Source organism: Malassezia sympodialis, genomic scaffold (genome assembly GCF_000349305.1).
Source record: "Malassezia sympodialis ATCC 42132 genomic scaffold, msy_sf_6, whole genome shotgun sequence".
Classification (NCBI taxonomy): Eukaryota; Fungi; Basidiomycota; class Malasseziomycetes; order Malasseziales; family Malasseziaceae; genus Malassezia; species Malassezia sympodialis.
Window position 1 is genome coordinate 62,819 of NW_017387804.1, and position 22,563 is coordinate 85,381.

The 22,563-nt window shown below is 68.1% G+C and overlaps 7 protein-coding genes across 7 annotated transcripts; 3 read left to right on the forward strand and 4 right to left on the reverse strand.

The window, feature by feature from the left end:
- Positions 1–311: 311 nt before the first annotated feature.
- MSY001_1439 (uncharacterized protein) lies at positions 312–3,082 on the forward strand (the record flags this gene model as incomplete). The annotated part of the gene is made up of 6 exons (XM_018883239.1): positions 312–771; positions 946–1,028; positions 1,129–1,216; positions 1,388–1,459; positions 1,513–2,945; positions 3,041–3,082. 6 exons carry the CDS (start codon positions 312–314, stop codon positions 3,080–3,082), a joined length of 2,178 nt encoding a protein of 725 aa, XP_018740018.1.
- Positions 3,083–3,132: 50 nt separating this feature from the next.
- On the reverse strand, positions 3,133–4,847 carry MSY001_1440 (uncharacterized protein; the record flags this gene model as incomplete). Its single annotated transcript, XM_018883240.1, has 2 exons — positions 3,133–4,705; positions 4,729–4,847. The coding sequence occupies 2 exons, from the start codon at positions 4,845–4,847 to the stop codon at positions 3,133–3,135; spliced, it is 1,692 nt and encodes a 563-aa protein (XP_018740019.1).
- Positions 4,848–4,875: 28 nt separating this feature from the next.
- Positions 4,876–10,986, reverse strand: MSY001_1441 (uncharacterized protein; the record flags this gene model as incomplete). Its single annotated transcript, XM_018883241.1, has 1 exon — positions 4,876–10,986. The coding sequence occupies one exon, from the start codon at positions 10,984–10,986 to the stop codon at positions 4,876–4,878; it is 6,111 nt and encodes a 2,036-aa protein (XP_018740020.1).
- Positions 10,987–12,697: 1,711 nt separating this feature from the next.
- MSY001_1442 (uncharacterized protein) lies at positions 12,698–14,275 on the reverse strand (the record flags this gene model as incomplete). Its single annotated transcript, XM_018883242.1, has 1 exon — positions 12,698–14,275. The coding sequence occupies one exon, from the start codon at positions 14,273–14,275 to the stop codon at positions 12,698–12,700; it is 1,578 nt and encodes a 525-aa protein (XP_018740021.1).
- Positions 14,276–14,608: 333 nt separating this feature from the next.
- On the forward strand, positions 14,609–18,192 carry MSY001_1443 (uncharacterized protein; the record flags this gene model as incomplete). The annotated part of the gene is made up of 3 exons (XM_018883244.1): positions 14,609–16,173; positions 16,379–17,110; positions 17,199–18,192. The coding sequence occupies 3 exons, from the start codon at positions 14,609–14,611 to the stop codon at positions 18,190–18,192; spliced, it is 3,291 nt and encodes a 1,096-aa protein (XP_018740022.1).
- Positions 18,193–18,277: 85 nt separating this feature from the next.
- On the forward strand, positions 18,278–20,755 carry MSY001_1444 (uncharacterized protein; the record flags this gene model as incomplete). The annotated part of the gene is made up of 1 exon (XM_018883245.1): positions 18,278–20,755. One exon carries the CDS (start codon positions 18,278–18,280, stop codon positions 20,753–20,755), a length of 2,478 nt encoding a protein of 825 aa, XP_018740023.1.
- Positions 20,756–21,598: 843 nt separating this feature from the next.
- MSY001_1445 (uncharacterized protein) lies at positions 21,599–22,552 on the reverse strand (the record flags this gene model as incomplete). Its single annotated transcript, XM_018883246.1, has 1 exon — positions 21,599–22,552. The coding sequence occupies one exon, from the start codon at positions 22,550–22,552 to the stop codon at positions 21,599–21,601; it is 954 nt and encodes a 317-aa protein (XP_018740024.1).
- Positions 22,553–22,563: the final 11 nt, after the last annotated feature.

Below are 22,563 nucleotides of genomic sequence, written 5' to 3' on the forward strand. Positions count from 1 at the left end.
TGAGCTTGCGACGCGTACCGTCAGGCCCACACTGGTCGAGAGCGTCACCATCGTGCGGGACGACCATCGTTGATCCCGCCATGCAGACGGAGGACGCTGCCCCGCAGGAATATAGTCGCGTTTGCCATGCCGACTATGAGCGTAACGTTGCCCCCAAAATGACCGGCTTGTGCCGACTGGGGCCCGGCGTGCGCTTCGGAGGAGCCACATAGCTGAGGAAGCACCGTTCGAACACTGTGCTCGTCCCTCCCATATCACGTGGTGTGGAGGTAGCCGACCTACCTTGCACGTCCCTGGCTAGGCCGTTGCCCATGAGCCAGGTCTCCGGCGACGCGAGCGCTCGCGAGAAGCGTACGCAGCGCACACTGACCTCAGAAGCGACCGAAGATGCTTCGGAGCATTCGATCAATTTTTCTGACCTCCCTTTTGAGGCGACTATCAAGTACCTGGCGCAGCATAGGATCAACCTGCAGTACCCTCCGCGCTCCATGCTCCAGGACCCATGCATGGGTGCGCCGCCCGAGGTCCCCGCGCAGAAGGGCACAGAAGAAGAGGCGCAGGGAGAATTGGAAGAAGACCAGGGCATGGCGTCACGTACGCGGTCATCCACGATGCACCCTGACCGCGCGCGTGATGGGGACGTGCACTATTTTGACCACGACGACGAGCACGAGCACTTGGCTGCTCTTGCGACGGAACACTTTCACCATATGCCGATGCCGAAGGAGACCGACATTATTGTAGGATTCCTGCATCGCTGCCGCCGAGCAGGTACGCACGGCCCACTCACCCTAGACGCGGTTCTGAAGATCTAGCTTCTTGTCATACCCTGTATCCTACATAGGAGGCAGATAGCTGCTCGTACCGAGGGCAGCCCGTTGCATAGCCTCACTCATTCCCCGGCGCCATTGCACTCGTTGGCATGCCTCGTCCCACGGCACCCAGTGCCTCACGCGCTCGTCCGACTCGAGCCACGTCTCCTTGCACGCGCTCTCTGGCACGAGAAACTCGTGGACACTGTAGAGCGTGTGAGGGATAAACGCAGGGTCGCTCGGGTCCGCCGTCGGCGATGCTGCATGTGGCTTCGAGTCCCTGATGGTAACGGGCTCACTGTTCTCGGCGCACCAGGGCGGCCTGTCCATTGATGCACTCACGCCCGCTGCTGTCAGTGGCATGCGCGTACCCTCTTCGTCGAGCTCGCGCGCGGCCGCGGCGCGTGCGCTCTCACCCGCTTCCACGCCGCCTTTCGGCAGAACGAACTCCTTTTTATGCTTCCTCGATGTCACGAGGCACACGAGAACGCGGTCACGGCCTGTCTTGCTCTCGTCGACGCGCACGGCGATCGCGACCGCAACGTGACGCGGTCCTTTCTTGGATCCCATCGTAGCGGTCGTTGACCTCCACCTGCGATGCTCGCATGACCCGAGTCGAGGCGGCGCAGCTGCAGCCCCTCACCGAGGTAGGTCGCCCCCCCCTGACGGCAGGCCCTCGCAGCTAGCACGCGCGATACAGAGCGCGCGCGCCTGTATTTGAAGCGGGCGCTCGTCTTTGTCCGTGCGGACGACGCGCCCCACGCGCTCCGCGACGTGCGCGACGCGCTTCGTCTTGCATCCTCGCACGCGTCGATACTCGTGCGTGCCGCGCGCATCTTCGTGGAAGCAGACCTGCCCGACAAGGCGGTGCGTGTCCTGAACATCGCGGAGCAGCGCTCGCCGTCTGCCTCCGACAAGGCGTTGATCACGGCGCTGCGCGCGAAGCTGGCGCGTCCTCCGCCGCGCGCGACGGCACTGCCGGTGGAACTGCTCATGCACATACTTGGCTACCTGCCGAGCTCCTCGCTCTATGTGTGCATGCTCGTGTGCCGCGCGTGGCGCACCTGGATTGTGCAGCACCGGCCGCTCTGGCATACCATTGCGGTGCGTGCGCCGGTGGCGCCGGACGCCGCCGCTGCTCGCAGCCAGTACGAGGCGGCCACCAGGTACATCCGGCGCGGCGTGCGGCATGTGCGCCATCTGCGTCTGCGTGCGCCGCTTACGGATCACCGCCGCGTGTGGTCGCTTGTGGCACCGCTGCGCCTCACCTCGCTGGACATTGCGTGCGAGTATGCGCAGGCATCTGCGTGGTTCGCGTGGGCATGCACACACGCACCCCTGAAGTCGTTCACGCTGCGTGCCGCGCCGCCCAAGGGCCCGGCGACCCACCCTTGGCTCGGGACCCCTCTACAAGCGCGCCGCGGCGACGCGCGGTTTCAGCACCTGGCCCTGCACCACACGCCGCCACTGGCCGCTGACGCGCCTACTCTTGCTGCTTGCTCGCAGCTCCAGTCACTCATCTACGATGCAGGCGAATCGCTGCATGCCTTGCAAAATGTGCACGCAAGGTGCGTGCCGGCGCTGCGGACGCTATGGCACCATGCGCAACACACGCTCACAGCGCTCGAGCTGCGGGGCGCTGCGCTCTGGGTCGGCCCCGGGCCACTACCGCTCGGCCACGAGACGTCACTGCGCGCGCTGCAGCGGCTGTGTGCGCCACTTTCATGCCTAGGTACGCTGGCCGAGCTGCCAGACGCGCTCGCCGAGTGGGAGACGACGCTGCCGCCGGACGCAGCGTTGGCCGATCGCGCCGTGGCCCTCGCGGCGCGGTGCGCGCGCACGCTGCATACCTGTACGCTGCATGTGACGCACTCGGCCAGCACGCCGCTGGCTGAGCGCCTCCTTGCGACGTGCACGGCGCTGGGCGCCTTGTATGTGGTCGTGGACGAGACGGTCGCTCCGCCCGCCATGGCCGAGTCGTATGCGGCAGCGCGGCAGAGCGCGCTGACGGCGGCGACGGTGCTGCGCTTGCTGACCCCCGGATGCTGGGACACGCGCGTGCTGTGCCCGCAGCTGCACACGCTCGGCCTCGTGCACGACACGAGCGTGCGTGGGCGCGAGCTGATCGACCTGGTGCGCGTGCGCGCGCTCCTTGCGCAAGGGCACACATGCGAGGAGGCTTGGACAGCGGTGCGGCGCCGGGGCGCCGAGGTGGATGCGGCGCCCAGCGCCGATGCGGCGTGTGTGCCCCTCGCGACGCTGGACGTTGACACCTGTCTCGAGCTGGCGCCCCAGGTCGTGCCGTTCCTGGCGGCGCACCTCAAGCAGGTGCACTGGTCGCCCATGTCGGTACCTCGAGCGCGGCTGGCGGCGCGGCTGCGGCACGAGCCGCGCGTCCTGCGGGGCCGGTCTGGCTGAGCGCCGCGCGCGAGGTCGCGAGGCCGGCGGCTTCCGCGGCTGCGCGCACTTCGGGCGGGTTCGCAAAGATGTGGGCGGCCTGCTCGAGCTCGGCGAGGTACGCGCTCCTGGTGAGGTTCTCGGGCGGGAAGAAGCGCGAGTCGTGCGCCTCGAGGATATGCGCGGCCGTGTGAAATAGGGTCACGAGGCGATGGGCGTTTTTGGCGGCGATGCCGGGGATCGTGCGGTTAAAGTCCGTGCCACACAGCAGGGCGAACTGCACCATGCGCGCCGCGCGCTGGCTGGGTGGCGCGTCCGGGAAGAGGGCGGCGCGGATGGCGCGGGGATCGACGAGCTCGAGGGCCATGCTCGAGAGGCCGCGGAGCAGCGGCGCATCGTACAGCAGTACGTCTGTGTCTTCGCTAGCGACCATATCCGCGTAGCCCTCGCGCACGAGCGCACTGGCGAACGCCTCCGCCTCGTGGATGGCGCCGCCGGTCGGTGTGCCGTCGCCGGTGACAAAGACGGGCGCCCCGAGCTGCCGGCACAGCTGCATGCACTCGGCGTATGCCCCCTCCGGCACGAGGCGCGAGGCGCGGCGGTACACGGCGACGAGGTGCGCGTTGAAGGCGCGCAGGTGCAGCGCCGCCGCGTGCGCGTCCCATGCGTCGTCCGTGCCGAGCGGCATGGGCGGCAGGGCACTTTTGAGCAGGGCCTGGCAGATGGTGTGCCAGCTCTGTGCATCGCACGCCAGCTGGCCATCGGCGCCGGGGCCCTGCGCCAGGGTATCATAGATGAACGCCTCGGCATGCGTCGCATGGCACTGCGAGAGCGTCTCCTGCACGGCGTCGCGCTGCGCGGCCTGGTGGGCGACCTGCTGCGTCCACAGGGCCTGAGCGAGCGCTGGCGGCGTCGCTAGGGGCTCGACTTGCCACACACGAGGCGCCTCGTCCATCTCTGCGTGGTCCGACACGGCCCATGGCAGCGCGGCCGCGGCGGGCGGGCCGTCGACGGCCACGTATGCATCGTGTGTGAACGGCGCGTGCGCGTCATCGCCGAGGGCCGCGGCGGGCAGCAGCTGCAGGATGCGCGCATGCTCGGCGTCGGAGAGCGCGAGGGGCCCCGGGGCCCGCCGCTCGGCGTGGGCGCCTCCGCGGCGCCGAGCGCGCCTGTGCAGCCGGAAGAGCGCGCAGGTATGCGCCTGATCGCCGCGGCTAAGCTGCTGGAACGTCGCGAGGTGCGTGCACAGCTCCTGCAAGCGCGCCGTGCGCTGCTGCTCATGCGCGTAGCGCGCGGTGGCCAGGCGGTGTGCGGCGCGCCGTCGGGCGTGTTCGCGCGCTTTCTGCGGCAGGCGCGCGTGCAGGTGGTCAAACACAAAGATCGGCACGCACTTGGCTGCACGCAGGCGCTCTGTCACGTCGCGGAAGCCGGCCAGGTAGCGGCTGGCGTCGGGGCTGTCGCGATAAAAGAGGCGCTGCGTGAGGAGCGTCGCGTCGCTGCGTGAGTGCTGCGCACGTACATGGCGATCCGCGCGTGCGCGAGTTCGGCGAGCTGCACAGGCACCAGGCAGTGCGGCGCGACGTGGCGCACGTACGGGAGCACGCCCTTGATGCCGCACGCCACGCTGCTGGTTCGCATCGCGCGCGGAGTGTGGAGGGAGCTGAAACTACGCCGTGTCTAAGTACGAGTCGAGCGGCTCGCCCAGCGCCTCTTCGACCTGCGCACGCAGCGCCAGCGCGGCGGCGGCCGCGCGTGGGTCTGCATCGTCGAGGGTCTCTGAGAGCGTGGCGACCGTCTCAGGCACAAACGCGAGCAGTGCGATGCCGTGCGCCTCCCATAGCGCGGCGCACGCATCCAGCGCGCGCACACGGCCAGCGACGTCCGCCCTGTCGTTCGCGAGCGCGAGCAGCGCACGGTTGAGTGTGGAGAGGTACTTGTCGTCTGTGACCGTGCGCGCGAGCGCCAGCACCGCGTCGCGCGCCTCGTCGGCGCCGGGCGCGTCGGCAGCGAGCGCGTCGGTCAGCGGCGCGACGAGCGGCGTCGCGCGCGCCGCGTTCCAGAAGGTGCCCTCGTCGGCCTCGGCGCTCAGGCACACACTGCGCGCGACGGCCTGCCACACGGGCGTGGCCGGCGACTGCGTGCGCAGCTGCGTGCGTGCATGCTCCAGGACGACCGCGTAGAACGGCACAAACATGGCATGCAGCTGCTCGAGCAGGCGCTGGATCAGCGTGTACAGCACGAGTGTGCGCGCCTCGACGCCCGCCGCATCCTCGTCGAGCAAGTCGACGACGGCCCAGTCGTATGTGCGCAGGAACAGCGGGCGGAACTGCGTCTCGCTCAGCCGGAGCGCCAGCGCCACGTACACCGGCAGGGCGCGCGCGGCGACGGGGCTGAGCGCGCCTGCGTCCTCTGCCTCGCGCTGCGCGTCCAGCGCAGGGAGCAGCAGGCGGAACACCTGCTTGTAGTGTGCGTGCACACCGCTCGCGTCCATCTCGCGCACCGCGTGGTGGAGGATCGGCAGGAGCGCCGTGCGCGCCACATGCTCGTCCTGCCATGCGCCGGCCCACGCGTCGAGCACCGCGGCGGCCGGCAGCTTTTTCACGAGAGCCTCTTGCACCTGGCGGTGCGCGTGGCGCACCTGCGTGCGCGCCAGACGTGCCTGCATCGTGCGCGCACACAGCAGACGCATCGCGCGCGCCCCGTGTGCGTGCATGAACTGGGGCAGCGTCTTGAAGAGCGCGGCCAGCAGCTGCAGACCGGCGGCCAGCTCGGCGTCGTCCGCGCTCGACTCGATGGCCTGCGACGCGTACGGCACGAGCGCCGCGAGGTGCGCCAGCGCACGCACGCCCACCTGCGTTAGAAGCTCGGCGAGCGCGCGCAGCACGTCGGCGGCGGGCGCCGGGCGCAGGAGGCGCGGCATGAGCGCGGCGAGGCCCGCATGCTCCGCTGCCACGGACGTGGCGATGCTGGTGCGCAGCGCCTGCAGCGCCGCGGCGCCGAGCGGCTCGCCGGCCTGTGCCTCCCACACGCCGACCAGGGCCTCGTGGCACGCCTCGAGCGCCTCCGCCTGGTCGGCGCGCTCCGCCGGCGAGAGCGGCGCGTGCTGCTCCCAGAGCGCGAGTGCGGTCGCCTGGCGCGCCGCGGGCGACACGCTCGACGGCAGGGCGCCGGGCATGCCGGCCAGCGTCGTCTCGCCACGTAGGAGCACGAGCTCGACAGCCAGGAACGTCGGCGTCGGCAGCGCGTGGAACGCGGGCGCGCGTGCCTTGTCAAGCGCGTCGACCAGCGCGGCGTCGGTGGGCGCCAGGCACAGGGTGTGCCAGGCGTACTGCCCGAGCTCGGCTGCGCACGCGGCGGCGTCGGCGCGCTCGATGCGGTGCATCGCATGCTGCAGGAAGAGCAGGAGCGTGTGTGCCTGGTGCGCCGGCGACAGGTGCTCCTCGGAGTACTCGCGCTTCGGCGCCGGCGCGAGGAACCGGTCGTCGGCGTGCGCGAGGAGGCGCGCGATCTCGGCCCAGATCTGGTTCAGCGCACGCAGGCGCACGTCCAGGGGCTCGGCGCGCACGAGGCCGAGCGGGAGCTGCAGGAGCGCTGCGCTGTGGCTCGGCGACTTGGACACGCGGTGCGCGACGCGGTCTGCGAGCAGCATGCACACAGGCGCGAGAAAGTCGTCGGTGCCAAGCACATCGACGAGGAGCCGGAAGAAGACGTGGCGGCGGTGGCGCGGGATGTGCGGCGACGCGTCGGAGAAGATGCGCAGGAGGCTGCGCGTCTCGCGCCAGAGGGCGAGGCGCGCGTCCCTGTCGTTGACGACCTGCGGGCGCACCGCATTGACAAAGGCGGGGATGATGCTGCGCAGCGTCTGCTCGACGACCGAGAGCGTGAAGCGGTCGTCGCGCTGCAGCACCGAGAGGCCGACGAACGTGAAGATCGGCATGATATTGTGCAGCACAAGCTCTGCATCGAGGCGCGCGAAGCGGGCAAGCAGGAGGATCGCATGGTTGATGCTCTGCGTGTTGGCCGACACCTGGATCGCGCTCACGATCGTGTCGGCGCGCACGACCTGCGCGACGTCGGCCGGCAGCACCGTGATGTGGTCGAACAGGCTGCACAGGCTCTGCATCGCGAGCTGGAGCAGGTACTCGGCGTTGAACAGGTGCGACGTGCACAGCTCGATGGCCACGCGCACGACGTCGAAGAGCGCGGCCACGAGCGCCGCGCTCGTACCGAGCGTGCGGCTCTGCAGGCTCTCGAGCACCGTGATGAGCACCACGGCGGCATGGCGCGCCTGCTCGTGGCTCGGGGCGGCGCCGCGCGCGCGCTTCGCGCTGGGCTCGTCGGCCGGCCCGACCTGCTCGCAGAGCGTGCGCAGCACCTGCACGAGCACAGCATCGGACACCGGGAGCGTGCGCAGCGCCTCGGCGCCGCCCGCGATGCGCGGCGTCGGAGGATGCGCCACGACCTCGGCGAGCACGAGCAGCGCCTGCTGCCGCAGCTCCATCGGCAACACGCCGCACAGCCCCGCCTGCAAGGCGCGCAGCGCCGCACGTGGCACGCCGTGCGCGTCGTCCTGACGCAGCGCGTCGAGCAGCAGCGGCCACGCGTCGCTGTGGCGGTCCTCCAGCACAGGCACCGTGGTCGTGTCGTACGTGGCGAACAGCCACTCGAGGTACGTCGGCGTCGATGTGCGGCCGTGCGAGTGCACCGCATCACGCACGAGCGGCAGCACCGTCGTGAGCTTGCAGGGCGCAGGCACGTCGCGCACGAGGCCGAGCCACGCGGTGCGCGCGTCGAGGTCCGGCGTGCACACGGCGTGGCTCAGCAGGTAGCACAGCACCTTTGTGCGGAACTGGGCGTCCTTCTTGCCGCTGCCGCGCAAGACGGTGGCGTGCGTCGCAGCGAGGTACGACGCGTCGTTGACGAACGCGCCTGCCTCCCGCGCGAGCAGCGACACATACTTGGCGTACGTCGGCGCGTCGAGGTACTGCAGCGCGGCGCTCCGAGCGCCGTACACGGTCTCGAGGCCGTACACGTCGCGTGTGCCCTCGACCGCCGCGTGCCACTCGTCCATCGCGCACAGCAGCTGCGCTGCGGCGTCGCGCAGCACGGGCACCGTGTCCTGCAGCACAACGAGCAGGCTCGGCAGCAGCGTCTGCAGGTCGAGCGCGTGCGACTGCGCGGCCGCCGCGCGCACGAGCATCGCGGCGTGGCGCATGGCCATCAGGCGCACCGGCACTTCGCTGCGCGGCACCACACACTGCGTGTCCAGCGCGTCGGCGAGCTCGGCGACCGACGTGGGCGCCGCGCCGTCCGAGCCGCCCGGCGTCGTCCACACGCCGGCAAGCAGCGCGAGCGCCTGAGGGCCGAGGCGCTCAAAGAACACCGGCACGAGCGTCTGCGAGGCAACCGCGCCGGCGCCCGGCGCATGCAGCGTCTGGTACACGAGCAGCACGAGCTGCGCGGCCGGCGTGCGGCGCTGCTGCACATCGACAAACAGCGACGCATCGTGGCCGACGGGCATGTGCCGCAGCACCGTGTACAGCAGCTGCACGCCGAGCAGGCGCACCGTGCTGCGCGAGAGCTTTTCGTGCACCTGCTGCACGATCGCGCGGTCCACCGAGTCGCCGAGGATCACATCGTCCACCTGCCCCGCGAGCAGCTGCTGCGTGTGGACGAGCACCACGGCGCGGTACGCCAGCGCCGTCCACACGCGCGGCGGGAGCGGCTGCGCGAGCAGCTGGCTCAGCACGAGCAGGGCGAGCGCACCGCCACGCGAGATGGGCGCGTCGAGCGCGTCGCACAGGAACTGCGCCTCGTCCAGGAGGGCCGCCTCAGAGCTCGCCTTCTGCTGCGCCACGAGCGCCTGCGTCATGGCCAGCGTCCAGGCGACGGGGTCGGCGTGCACGTCGTGCGACGCCGACGCGTCCTTGATGGCCAGCGCCCACGGCACGGCACGCACCATCTGCGGATCAGACAGGGGCAGCGCGTCGACGCATGGCGCGTCGCCCGCCAGCGGCAGGAGGCGCGGCCACACGAGCTCGCGGCCGATGCGCGCGCCCAGCTCAGGCGCCGCAGGGAGCAGTGCCTCGACGGCGAGCGCGAGCGTGGGCACCACAGTCTCCGGCGCCCGATCGCTGCTGGGGCGCAGCGCGTCCAGCAGTGTAGGCGCGCCGCATGCCTGCAGCAGCGTGTCGGTGTGCTGGCGCAAGAGTGCGAGCACCGGCGCACTTGCGCGCGCTAGGGCCGTCTCGAGAGCACTGCGCACGAGGGGGTCGCTCGCGCGAACGTGGCCCTCTTGCACGGCCTGCAGCAGGTGCTGCAGGGCGAGTTGCTGCGCGCTCGCATCCGCACTGTGCACGCCGAGCCACAGGGCCGCGTCCGTGGCGCCGGCGGCCGGCACCGTGCCGGCGGCCTGCCACTCGAGCACGGCGCTGAGGACGTTCCAGGCCTGTGCGGCGTCGACGGCCTGCGCGTCGGACACGGCGCGATCGAAGGCGTCTGGATCGCGCTCGCGGCGCTGAGCGAGCAAGCACACGCGCGCCTCCCAGTGTTCCTGCGCCGGCGCACACAGCAAGCGCACATACACGCGGTGCGCGAGCGACTTGGGCAGCGCTGGGTCGTCGAGCACCTGCTCCAGGAGGGCGCGCGCCGGCGCATGCGCGAGGTGCGCGCAGAGGGCGGCGAGTAGCTGTGCGGAGAACGGCGCGACGTCGTGGGAGGCGAGCGCGCGCGACCACTGCGCGCTGAGCTGCGGGAGCGTGAGGAGGGCGTGGAGCGTCGGCTCGGACAGAAGCTGCGCGGCGGCCGGGCGGAACGGGTCGTGGGCGTCCTCGGGGCTCGCACACAGCGCAATGCAGGCGGCGACGACGGCGCGCGCCACGTCCGGTGCGGCGTCAGGCGTGGCGAGGTGTGCGATGCCGTCGATGAGGCCACGCACCGCGGCGGCGCTCAGGGGGAAGGCGGCGCCCACCGAGCAGAGCACCATGAGCGCGCCGATGGCTGCCTCGGTGTCGCGCGCATCGGCCATGTAGCTGATCTCCGGCACGAGGATGGCCAGGACGGCCTGCGCGTCGGCGGCGCCGCGGCGCCTGGAGGCGCGGCGGTGCAAGCAGAACTGCACGAGGATGGACGTCCAGAACGGCACATGCGCGCGGCGCACGGCCACGCCTCTTGGCGCGCGCGCATGGGCGACCCAGCGGAGCAGGTCGAGTTGGCCGCCGAGGGCATGCAGGAGCACGGTCATGGGCAGGGGTGTCTGGGCCTTTTGGACGGGCTGCAGAAAGTGCAGCGCAGGCTCGGCGTCGAGCGGCACGAGCTGCAGCATGCGCGCGAACTGCGGCGTGAGGTGGTATGGCAGGAACGCACGCAGCACGTCGCGCGGCGAGTACACGTGGATGCGGAAGCGGCGGACGAGCCACTCGATGCACTTGGCCGCGCTGCGCGATAGGAGGCGGGGGCCGACGAGGTAGAGGAACTCGGCGACGGCCGCGTCGATCTCGGCGTTCGCCGACTTGGGTAGCGTCGTGCGGTCCGTGTGCACGCTCTTCTCGCCAAAGAGCAGATCGCCGTGCGGCCACTGAGCCAGCACCGCGTCCTCGTCCATGAGCTGCTCCCAGCCGGTCTGGCCGAGGGCGTGCACGGTGGCGTGGTCCTGTTCGGCAGCCACGCGCGGCGTGAATAGGTACGAGTCACGCGAGGTCATCGCACTGGCGCTGGCGAGGCGCGCAGCATTGTGCGAGCGCAGACCCGCCAGCTGCGACGCCAGCGAAGAGGTCATGGCGTGCGTCAAGCACGGCGGCGCCGGAGGGCGAAAAAAAAGGACCACGTGCTACTCCACTATCTCTCGCCGTCCGGGTCCGCGGCGCGGGGCGACCAGGGCACCATGGCGTCGAGTTCGGGGCCGCTCTCGGCTGGGCCAAAGAGGGGTCCCTCGTACTCGTAGGGCGTGTCCCAGTAAGAGTCCATAGGCGACGATGGCTCGAACACGAGCACGAACGGGGTCAGCGGCTCGGACTCGGGCGACGACGGGGGGTCCGACATGGAAGAGAGCGGCGTCAGCGGCGACGACAGGGGCGAGTCGGACGAGCGCAGCGACGGCGTCTCGCTGGGCGTGAGCTCCAGGGGCAGGTGACTGACGTGGAGTACCTTGGATGGCGTGGACTTGTCCATGCTGCCCTGGGGCGGCGTCGCTTGCTCGCCCGCCTTGGGCTCCATGTGCGGCTTGCGGCGCAAGCGGTTCGATGGGTGGGTCGCCGACTCGGGCGACGAGCCGCGCTGGCCGGCGGCCAAGCGCTCCCTGCGCCGCTGAGCGCGGGCCTCGCGTGCAAGCGTCTCGTCTGCGCTGCGCAGGGGTATCTGAGGCTCGACCTTCACCACAGGCTGCTGGCGAGTGGGGCGCGCACTGCGTCGCTGCGCGTGGTCCTGGGGGGCGGGCGCGTGGGCTGCGCTGCGCGGGGGTATCTTGTGCTCGCTCTCGCCGTCTTTCGTGGGCTGCGTGAGCCCGCGCTTCTTGGGCATGCGTGCGAGCCATCCTGTGCAGCTGGGCGCGCCACACAAGCATCGCTCGCCTGAGATCATCTGGCCATTCTCGTCGAGACTGGGCGGCTGAAAGGCCGACCAGCCGTAGTCGTACGTGATCTCTTCGCCCGCGCTGATGTCGCGGAGCGCAAAGAGGGCGAGCTGGTATTCGGCATTGCGGCCCTCTTCCGAGCCGCTCAGGAGCCACTTTTCAAAGTAGCAGTTGGGCTCACAGCTGTGGTTCACAAAGCGCAGCTTGTTGCCCCGCAGCCCAGCATCGATGACCTCGCCAGCGGACGCATCGTACTCGATAAAGTAGTAGTTCTTGTTTTTCGAGTACATCGTGCGCGCGCGGCGCATGGCCTCCTCCATGTAGATCAGCTCGCCGCAGTACTGCCCCAGGTACTGCCCTTTGTGCAGCGCCGAAGGCGTAACGAGGCCCCAGCCCCGCGCGCCCACGTACACGACGTCCAGCGGCGGGCTTGGGCGCTTGTCAAAGTTCGTGTTCGTGCACCGCTGCCCGCAGGGGCACGAGCGCGGATTGCACAACACCTGCATGAAGCGGTTGATGCACCGCTCGTCACACGCTGACTCGGGGCGGCACTGGCACACGGGCGAGTCGCCATAGATCCGTTGCCTCGACACAAACACGTTGCGTGAGATGGTCTTGTACGACGGGTATTCGGCCGGCTTGATCGACACCAAGTTCTCCACGGACGACAAGCTCGACTGAGAGGATGTGCGCTGATGAGCATGCGACGGTCGGGAGGCGGGCTGGTGGGGCGCCCGCTGCGTGCTCGGCTGCTTCACGGTGGATGCGCTATTTTTGCGCGCCTTCATTCGCCACGACTTGTGCGCCATGCCCTTCATGCACTTCCGGTGCGACGCCAGCCTCAGCTCGCCCCGGGCGGCCGGCATCGCCGTCTGAATCTCGGAGCCAGGCGCGCCTTGGGGAACCACGTGCTATGGACCTACTCCTCCACACGCGCCGTACTCGCGGCGCCCGCGAAGCGGCGCTGGAACTGGTTGAGGTCGTCCGTGAGCTGCTCCACGAGCTGCATGCTCATCGGCAGCGCCGACTCGGGCACCTCGCCCAGCGCCTCGTCACGAGGGGCGGCGTCTGCAGACCCGGCGCTCTCTACGATCGAGCCAAGGAACCGCACGCGCTTCTCGCGCTCGACCGCCTCAATCTGGACGCGCGTCACATATTCACTGATCGTGCGCGCACGCTTGCGCATCTCGCCAACCGTCATGCGTTTCTGGGGGTATCGGATCTTGATGGCCGGATCAATGGGCGTCGTGAGCGCAAACGGCTCGGGCAGGCCGGCCTGCGGCGCCGCACGCTCAGCCGCGGCGTCCTCGTCGCCGGTGGTCGGCGGCTGCAGATACGCGAGGTGCGCGAGGTGCTCGGGCATCGCATGACTCGGCAGGCGGTTGCTGCCCTCCGGCAGCGGCGTGCCGGAACGGCTGTTGGCATCGCGCGCGACGCGCCGCGCCTCGCGCGATCGCGGGGGCACTGCATTCACGGGCGTCTCCTGGCGCCCGCGGTACGTGTACTGGTTCGGGTGCTTCGGCTTGCTCTCCTCCCGCGACGCAGCGCGCTCCTTGCGGCTGCGCTCGGCTGCCTCCTTTCTCTCCTCGTCCTGCTGGCGCTCGCGCTGGGCCGCCTCCGCCTGCAGTCGCCGCCGCTTCGCCATCTCCGACGGGCCCCCATTCGGCTCGGGCGTCGCCTCCGCGGCCTCGGTGCTGCGCTTGCGCTTGCGCGTCTCGTCGCCGTCGTGGTCGGCAGGCGGCTCCTCCTTCTCGAGCAGGAGTCCGGGCGGGATCTGCTCCCAGCCGTCCTCCCCAATGTCGCGGCTGTTCATCGTGCGCCGCTTGGGCACGCTGCGCTGCGCGCCCGGCGCGCGTGCGCGTCCCTCGGCCACGTTCTCGCCACGCAGGCGCGCGGCGTTCTCTTCGGCAAGCGCGCGGATCGCATCGCGCGCCTCCTGGAGCTCGCGCGCAGACTCCTTCGCCGTCGCCTGCCGGCTGCTCCGGCTCGTGCCGCGCTTCGCGACCTTGGCCGGCAGAAAGCCGTACGAGCGCAGCAGCTCAATGTGGTTCTCGGGGCGGCACTGCTCGCAGTAGTATACGTCAGGGCAGTCATCCTCCGTATGCATCCCCATGCACGAGCAGTGCTGCCAGCACTTGCACGTCTCGCACTGGATCATCAGGCCGAGGTTCTCGTCGGTGCTGCCACACACGCAGCGCGTGACGCCCTCGTCGCCGCTCTCCGGGGCCTCCGTAGCGCCATCCCAGGCGCCAGGGGCACCTACGCCGTCGGCCGGCGCTTCGTCCTTGACGCTGGCCTCGTCCGCAGGATGCATGCGCCGCGAGCGGCGCGTGGGCGTCCGCTCCACCTCGGCCTCGGGCGCAGTCTGGGGCGCCTCCTCGGCATGTTCCTGGTTCGCATCACTTGGCTCCTCGTGCCCGTGGCGCTCGCCTGCCTCGCTCTCCGCACGCGCGGGATGCTCGGGCTCCAGGGCCTTCTCGTCCTCGCCCACCGACATGGCCGCGGACAACCATCGAGGGCCCCGTTTCTGTACTTCGGCCGAGCGCGTGCACAGACCTGAAGCAGGTGTCGACGCTGCTCAGGCACCTGCAGGCTGCAGCTGTCACGGAGCGAGCTGCCACCGACGATGGATTGGTCCGCTGCCGCGTCACGAGGGACCCTCCTCCATCTTCGTGCGGCCATGCATGCCCTCCTTGCGCCCCTCGCGGAGGGCTGCACGACGCCATGCCCGTCCTCCAGACGCACGATGCAGGGCTGACGAGGAAGCCCGCGGCTGCTAGCTATAAAGACGAGGCCCCGTGGCGCCGCGTGAGCCCTGCCCGTGAGTCGTATGGTCCCTCTGCACGAGGTGCCCACGCCACAGACCGCCCACTGGCGCCAGGCGCTCGAGTGGGGCTACGCGGACGAGGACGATACATGGGACGCGGTCCAAGCAAGGTACTCGAGGGCATCGACGCATGCCAGCATGACGGGCTACTTTGACAGCCTGTCCTCGTGGAAGGCCCTCGTCGCCTTGTGCCAGCAGCTGGACGTCCAGTGGGGCCGCTGGCACATGCGGCACGCCACAACCGAGCAGCTGGCCGCCTGCCGTATCGCGCTGTATCCCCGTGTGCATACGGTCCGCCCCGTGTACCCCCGTGACGACCTGTGGCACATTGAGCTTGACCATGTTGACCGCTGCGTCCTGGCGTCCGTGTCGGATGGCAGTCTGCGCACGCTCGACGCGGACAGCGGCGCCGTGCTCTGGAGCACGACCCTGTCGTCGCTGCCGCCGCCGCACAGGTACATGCCCTTTTTTCAATACAGCCAGGGATGGCTGAGTGTATACCACTACGACACGCGTCAGCTGCAGGTATGGCGCAGTGAGCGGACGATACCGTGGCTTTCGCAGCCCCAGCGCGGCGTCTTCCGCTTGCATTCGCGGCTCGCGCTCGAGCCAGAGGTGCGCGGCGCGCCGGTCTATGCGCTGCATTATCCGATCCTGAGCTACATGCCCAACCGTGCGACGCTCGTCGACATGAACTTGGACACCTTGCAAACGGACGAGTATGGAGTGGGCATGGCACGGCGCTCTGCACGCGTGCACAGCCTCGACTCGGCGTCCCACTGGATGGCCCTGTCGCGCAGCATGGCCCCATCGCTCGTAGTCGCGCAGCGCAGCGGACGTGCGCTCACCGCCCACTGGCGTCTCGAGGAGCACCTCCGTACGTGCGGCGCGCCAGAGTACTATGTGCCGATGCCGGCTGCGCCGACGCTGCGCGATGGCTTTGTGTGGCGCCCGCTCGTGCGCACCCAGGCCCGGCGCGGGTGGCTCAAGGCATGGATCGCCCCGGAGCGGCAGCACCGCGCGGGCTGGAGGCCCTGGCAGGCGATCCAGCTGGATCCGGCGACGGACACACTCGTGGCGCTATCGAGGCGGGGCCTCCTCGTGCTCCTGCACCTGCAGCAGAGCCTGCAGGCCGGCCAGCCGCCACGCCTATGTGCCATTGAGACGTCGGCGCCGCCCGCCCCCACGGATCGCGTCCCGCTGGAAGACTGGCTCTGTGCGCCGGATGAGATGGGGCACATGCGCATGCACCAGGGGCGCGTGCTGGCCATGTACCGCACCCTGCAGCTGCTGGACCTACGCACGCCCACATGGGGCCAGACAGCCGACGGCGCGTCGATCGAGACGCCGTTCTCGCTGTACATGTGGTCGCGCCTGCCCTTTGAGGGGTGCTCGGAGCGGCACGAGTGGCAGTGGACGCCGCTGTATCACTGCGTGCAGCTGGACCACACTTCTATCTTTGTTGTTACACGCGAAGCGCTCGCAGAGGCGGAGCACGGCGCGCCAAGCCGCACGGTCCTTACGCATCTGCGCATCGACACGGCGCCGCCCCCGCTCGTAGAGCGTCGGTAGGTAGCACGTGCGGAGGTCCGTGCACGACATGGTACGTCGGCCGATGTGGTGGCGGCGCAGATCTCGCGCCCATGATGCACCTCCCGGAGGAGCTGCAGCAGCAGGTGCTGGGGTCGCTTGGCATGGCTGACCTCGCCCGCATGGCACGTGTCTCGAAGCGTACGTCGCGCAGGCTCACACAGACTGGCGCCACGTCGCTAGCGCCGACGCGGTGTGGCGCGCCGCGGCGCTCCGCCATGGCTATATCCAGGGCGACTGTGATATCGCCACGGCACTGGAGCGGTTCCGCACGGACCCGCAGCACAGCATGGCGTCCCGCTACCTGGATGGGACAAGCACCTTTTACGAGCTGTGCCGCCGCCTGTGCCTGTTGGACCGGCGCTGGGGCCGCACCTCCGCGCCGGTCGAGGCACCGACCGAGGGCGTGCGTGAGCTGACCCCCGCCACACGATACCTCCGCCCGGCCGGCTCCGACGAGGATGTGTGGCGCATCAAGCTGGACCCCGCCGACCGCTGCGTCATTGTGACGGGGCGCCGTGGCGGTGTGCGCACCATCGACGTGGACACGGGTGAGCTGCTGTGGTCCATCTCGCCCACGGAGACACGGCGGTGCCCCCACCTCGAGTGGTCCGAGGGCTACATGATCTTTGACCGCACGTCCCAGGGCCATTTTGAAGTGTGGCGCAGTGAGCGCATCATACCTGACCTGGCGGAGCCCCGCCGCGGCGCGTACCGACAGTACGCCATCCTCGATGCACCGCACCCGATTCTCGCGTATCGGTTCCAGTATCCGACGCTGCTCAGCGCCACTGCCGACGATTATGTCCTGCTCTACGATGTGCCAAGCTGCACGCTCACACAAAAAATCTCGCTGGCCCCGACGGCGACGCGCGGCGTGAACATGTACGTACGGGCTACTGACGCAGCCACTACGTGGGTATGTGCCCTACGCTCACGCAGACTTTGACGACCATTTCGTGTTCCTGGTCGGCGGTTCGACGTACTCGATCACGATCCTCAGTCGCGCGACGCTGGACGTCGTATGGCACCTGCGCGAGCATCTGGAGCGCTACGGCGAGCCCCAGTGCTATGCACCAGAGCCACTGCCCACGCCGGCTGCGCTGTGCTTCCAGCAGCAGCACGTGTACCCGGTGGCCCCGCCGCACATGCTCGTTCCGTCGCCCGACGATGTGAGGCGCGAAGACTCGGCCGGCCCCTCGACGTGGGCGGCCGTGCACCCTGACCGCGAGAGCGATACGCTCGTGCTGCTATCGCAAGAGGGCCTCCTGCTCTTCCGCCACTACTCGGCGCATCTGTTGCGGGGGGCCGCGCCAGCGCTGATCTACGTCGAGCTGCCGCAGCGAGTCTTTGCGCGGCATGAGGACCGTCCGGGGGAGCCGCTGGAGGAGGTCCTGCCGCACAACTGGGGCCTCATCCTCGAGCACTTCATGCCGGGCCAGCTGGCTGTGGGCCACGGCCGGGTGTTTATGGTCCATGGCATGCTCCTCATGCTGGATCTCTTGGCGCCGTCGGCGCTGTCGGCGCGGTACAGCGATGCGCACGGCACGGCACCCTTCTCCGTCTACCAGTGGTCGGACGTCATGGTGATGGAGCACCGGCGCATTCACGACTTCCCCTACTGGAACTGCAGCTGCGTGCAGATGGACATGACAGGCGTCTACTGTGTGTCGACGCAGGTGCTGCGCAAGGAGATTGGCACGGATCTTGCCGCGTTTTCCCCCGGTTACGAAGTCGACTGCCATCTGAAGAACTCGACCATGGCAATGGCGTTCCGCTTCGACGGAGGGGCCGAGCCCGTGTATCGCCCTGTCGATCTGAAAAGCTACGACGACGCGGTCCATGCCGCGGAGGACGAAGAGGAGCGGCTGATCCAGGCGATGGCACCCAGCTCTGACTCGAACGACGACATGGACGCCAGCGTCGTGCTCAGCCACGATGCATCGGACTCAGGCGACGAGCACGGGCCCGAGAGCGACGACAGCGTAGACTTGTAGCGGGGCCTTCGGCGCACGGCGCAGCAGATCGGCCGACGGCCTGTGGAGGCGGCGGCTGTCGTCGTCCTCCGCGCCCACCGCGTCGATGCTGCAATTCACGCCGCTGTCGGGCCCATATGTGGACGGGCCCGGGGGCGCTTCGACGAGCACCGAGTGCTCGAAAGCACTCGCGTACCTGGTCGAGATTGACCAGGCGCGCATCCTGCTGGACTGTGGAGCGCCAGAGGATTTTACGTTTCCGCCGTCGCTGGTGAAGACTGACGGCGCTGACCGGGGGCTGCACGGCTCACTACCCGAAATCCTGCAGCGCATTGGTCCTACCATCGATGTGGTGCTCCTCTTCCATGCAGAGCTATCGCATATGGGCCTGTATGCGTATGCGTACACGCACTTTGGCCTGCAGTGCCCTGTATATGCGACGCTGCCTGTGCAGACGATGGGCCGCCTGCAGATGCTCGAGGTCGTGCGCTCCTGGCAGGCCGAGGCAGATGTGCGGTCATCGTCGCCCGTGCAGCGTTTCCTTCCGACAGAGGCGCAGGTGGACGAGGCGTTTGATGCGATCCGCACGCTGCGATACATGCAGCCCACGCCCCTCGACGGCAAGTGCGCAGGCCTCGTGCTGACCGCGTACAATGCAGGCCACTCGCTTGGAGGCACAGTGTGGAAGCTGCGATCGCCCTCGGTCGGCACGGTCGTCATGGCCCTCGACTGGAACCACCACCGCGAGCGGCACTTGGACGGCACAGCGCTGCTGTCGGTAGGCGCCGCGGCGCCTTTGGCGCATGCCATCGGGCAGCCAGATATCCTCATCACCGACATGGAGCGCGGTCTCTACACGAATGCGCGGCGCAAAGACCGCGATGCAGCCCTGCTTGAGCAGATTCACAAGACCCTCACGAGCGGGCACTCTGTGCTGATTCCCGTCGACAGTGCCGCCCGCATGCTGGAGATCCTCGTGCTGCTGGACCAGCACTGGGCGTTTGCGTACCAGCACCAGCGCTTCCCCCTGTGCCTCGTATCGCACACGGGCCAGGAGGTGCTGGAGCGCGCGCGGACCTTCATGGAATGGATGGCACGAGAGTGGGCCATCCAGCTCCTCGACGTGCCCGAGAAGGGCCGCGGCCGCAAGAAGCAGACCGTGACCAAGTCGCCGCTCGACTTTACGGGCCTGCGCTACTTCCCGTCCGTCGAGGCGCTTCATCAGGCCCTTGCGCCATCGCAGGTCAAAGTCGTGCTTGCGACGCCCCCTGCCCTCACGCATGGCCTCTCGCGCCAGCTGCTCCCCGAGTTCCTCAGTGACCCAGACTCGCTTCTCGTCCTGACAGGCCGCGGCGAGCCCGACAGTCTCGTGCGCACACTGTGGGAGCGCTGGAACGCGACACAGGCAGATGCGGCCGCGTGGCGCACCGGCCAAGTGGGCACGCCCTCGACGCCTGGCGGGCAGCTGTCCTACGAGCTCCGGCGGCGTGTGCCGCTTGCCGGTGACGAGCTACGAGCCTACATGGAGGCCCACCAGGCAGCCTCCGAGAAGACTGCGGCGCGCACGGCACCACAGCGGGAGGCAGACGAAGGCCTCTCGGACTCGGATTCGAGCAGCGACGAAGACGACGCGATGATGCACACAGGCACCGCAGACCCCCCTGCCAGTACGGGCGATGCGGCGGCCGCACCTGAGCCGCTGGACATGTCGTTCGATACTTTCCTGCAGGGTCATGCAAGTCGCGACGAGGGCCTGCACTATCGCATGTTCCCCTTTATTGAGCGCAAGCGCAAAGTCGATGGGTACGGCGAGTCGATTGATACAGCGCGCTGGCTGTCCCGGCGGCGGCGGCTCGAGGCTGAGCAGGAGGAGCAGCTGGATCCATCGCGAGCCAAGCCCGCGCCGAAGAAGGAGACGCCCGTGGAGGTGCCCAGCAAGTTTACGTGCGAGACGCTCAGCGTGGCCGTGCGGTGCCGTGTACTGTATATTGATCTGCAGGGCCTGAGCGACGGCCGTGCACTGACCACGCTCGTGCCGCAGCTGCAGCCGCGGCGTCTGATCATGGTCAATGGCGATGCACCGACGCGCGCCGAGCTGGGCGCCATGCTCAGCAGTCACGAACTGTACATGCCGACCACCGGCGTGACGATCACTGTGGGCGGCCTTAGCGACACGTACAGTGTGCGCCTCGGCGATGCGCTGATGGGCGGCCTCAACTGGCACCGCATGGAGGACTACAACGTGGTGCATCTGCATGTGACGCCCGACTTTTCTGGCGATGCAGACACGCCGACACTCGTGCCGTGTCACGACGCGACGACGCTGCGGGCGGCCCAGGCGCCATCGACGCTGTACATTGGCGACCTACGTCTCTCTGCGCTCAAATCGTACCTGGCGCGACAGCAGCGCATTCGCGCAGACTTTGCTGGCGAGGGTGTGCTGGTGTGTAGTGACCGGGGCCAGCGCCATGTGATGGTCACCAAGCAAGGCACGGGGCGCATTGTGGTCGAGGGCAATCTGTCTTCGAGCCTAGCAAGAGTGCGGCAGTCGATCTATCAGCTAGTGGCACAGGTCCATCAGTAGGTGGTTCCAAGTAGAAGTGGCCCGACCCTCCTCGGCATGTAGGGAGAGACCGACGGCATCGCTGACTGGCCTAAAATTCCCCTCCAAGTGGAGGCATTGGAAATTTGGCCATTTCCCCGCAACGCCTTGCATGCTGAGCTAAATTCCCGCGAAATGCGCACGCTCGCACTGTTAGCACCAAAAAGGCCATTACCTGGGATATTTCAAAAAACATGCATACTCAGTGGCTCATCCGATCCGAAGGGAGCCGCCTAGACTAAAGGGGTGACCTGTCTACGTTCAAAGTACGTCGCGCCTCTACAGGCCTGTGTGGTAAAGTTGTATCAAACGCATGGCGTGCATCGGTTACATAGACATACTCAGAGTACTCTTCGTAGCATTCATATACATCGTACATATTAGCTGGGCCATCTACATATGCCAAAATCTTGTTCAGTCTGACTGGCGCCTGCGGCGTGGAGGACAGGCCATTCAGGGCAGGATTTTGGAAGCGTCATGCCAGCACGTGGAAGCAATGCAGCGCCGCCGCCTTTGCCTAGGGGGCCTGACTATTGCTAACTTGAGTCGGATGACAATCACGCTGGCAATGACTGAGCTACGAGCCGTAGGGCCATTGTGCACCGCACATTACTCTTTATGGATGTGTTTGAAAAGCTCCTTTATTATGTTAGCCAAGACAAGGGTGATGCCTGGGTGTTTGAATAGGTCCGATACGATGGTCCGCCTCGGAACCGAGTTGCCCCCCGAGTGCGGCGTCTACATATGTAGCATATCATAAATTATCATGCATTGACCATATTGTCGCGATGTAACGAGTCAAGGCCTATTCTGATCACTATAGACCTAGGGGTATGGGCCGACTTCGACCACATCTGGAAGCGATGCTGCCATCTCGCGTGTGCCGGCCGGGAACGGAAGCCCCAGGAGACCGCGCGGCAAGTACTGCGCAGGGCCCTTCGCCGGATCGAGCAGCTCGCCCGTAGACGACTGGCCCTTGCGGTACGTGTAGTAGGCGTTCTTCACAAGACTCTTCAGGGCATCGCGCACGACGACCACACCGCCGTCAGGCCCGGGGACCTGGCCCTTGACGAAGATCAACTCGTTTTTCACGTCGATACGCAGCACACGCACATTCTGTACCGTGCGGTAGTGCCCGCCCATGCGACCGGGCATGCGCTTGCCTGGGAACACACGTCCGGGGTCCTGGTTATTACCAATAGAACCGGGCGTGCGGTGGGCCAGCGAAGCACCATGCGATGCATTGCCACCGGCGAAGTTGTGGCGCTTCATCACACCAGCAAAGCCCTTTCCGCGTGTAATCGCACGTACATCAACGTCCTGACCCGGCACAAAGTGAGCCGCTGAAAGCGTTGTTCCGAGAGGCACAAGCGCGTCTTCGGAGACACGGAACTCGCGCACAACGCGCTTGGGCCCGAGGCCAGCCTTCTCGAGGTGGCCGCGGACAGGCGCGCTCACAGCGTTTTCGCGCGCGTCCGTCGCGGCGACCTGCACAGCGATATAGGGCTCCTCTTCAGGAGAGGCTGCTTCGTGACGCACATGCATCGAGACCTGGTTGGCATCGACATAGAGAACGGTTGCCGGAACGCGCTTGCCGTCGGGAGTGAACATCGTTGTCATGCCTTTCTTGCGCGCTATCAATCCGGTGCGCAGGGAGTTGGGTGTCCACTCTTTCGCTTCCTTCCATGCCTGTGCACTGGACGTGAGAGTACGCAGTGCCTGCACGGGCGCCAGCGCGCGTGCCAACGCTGGCACCGCCGGTCGGCACAGACCCAGCATGGATGAGAAGA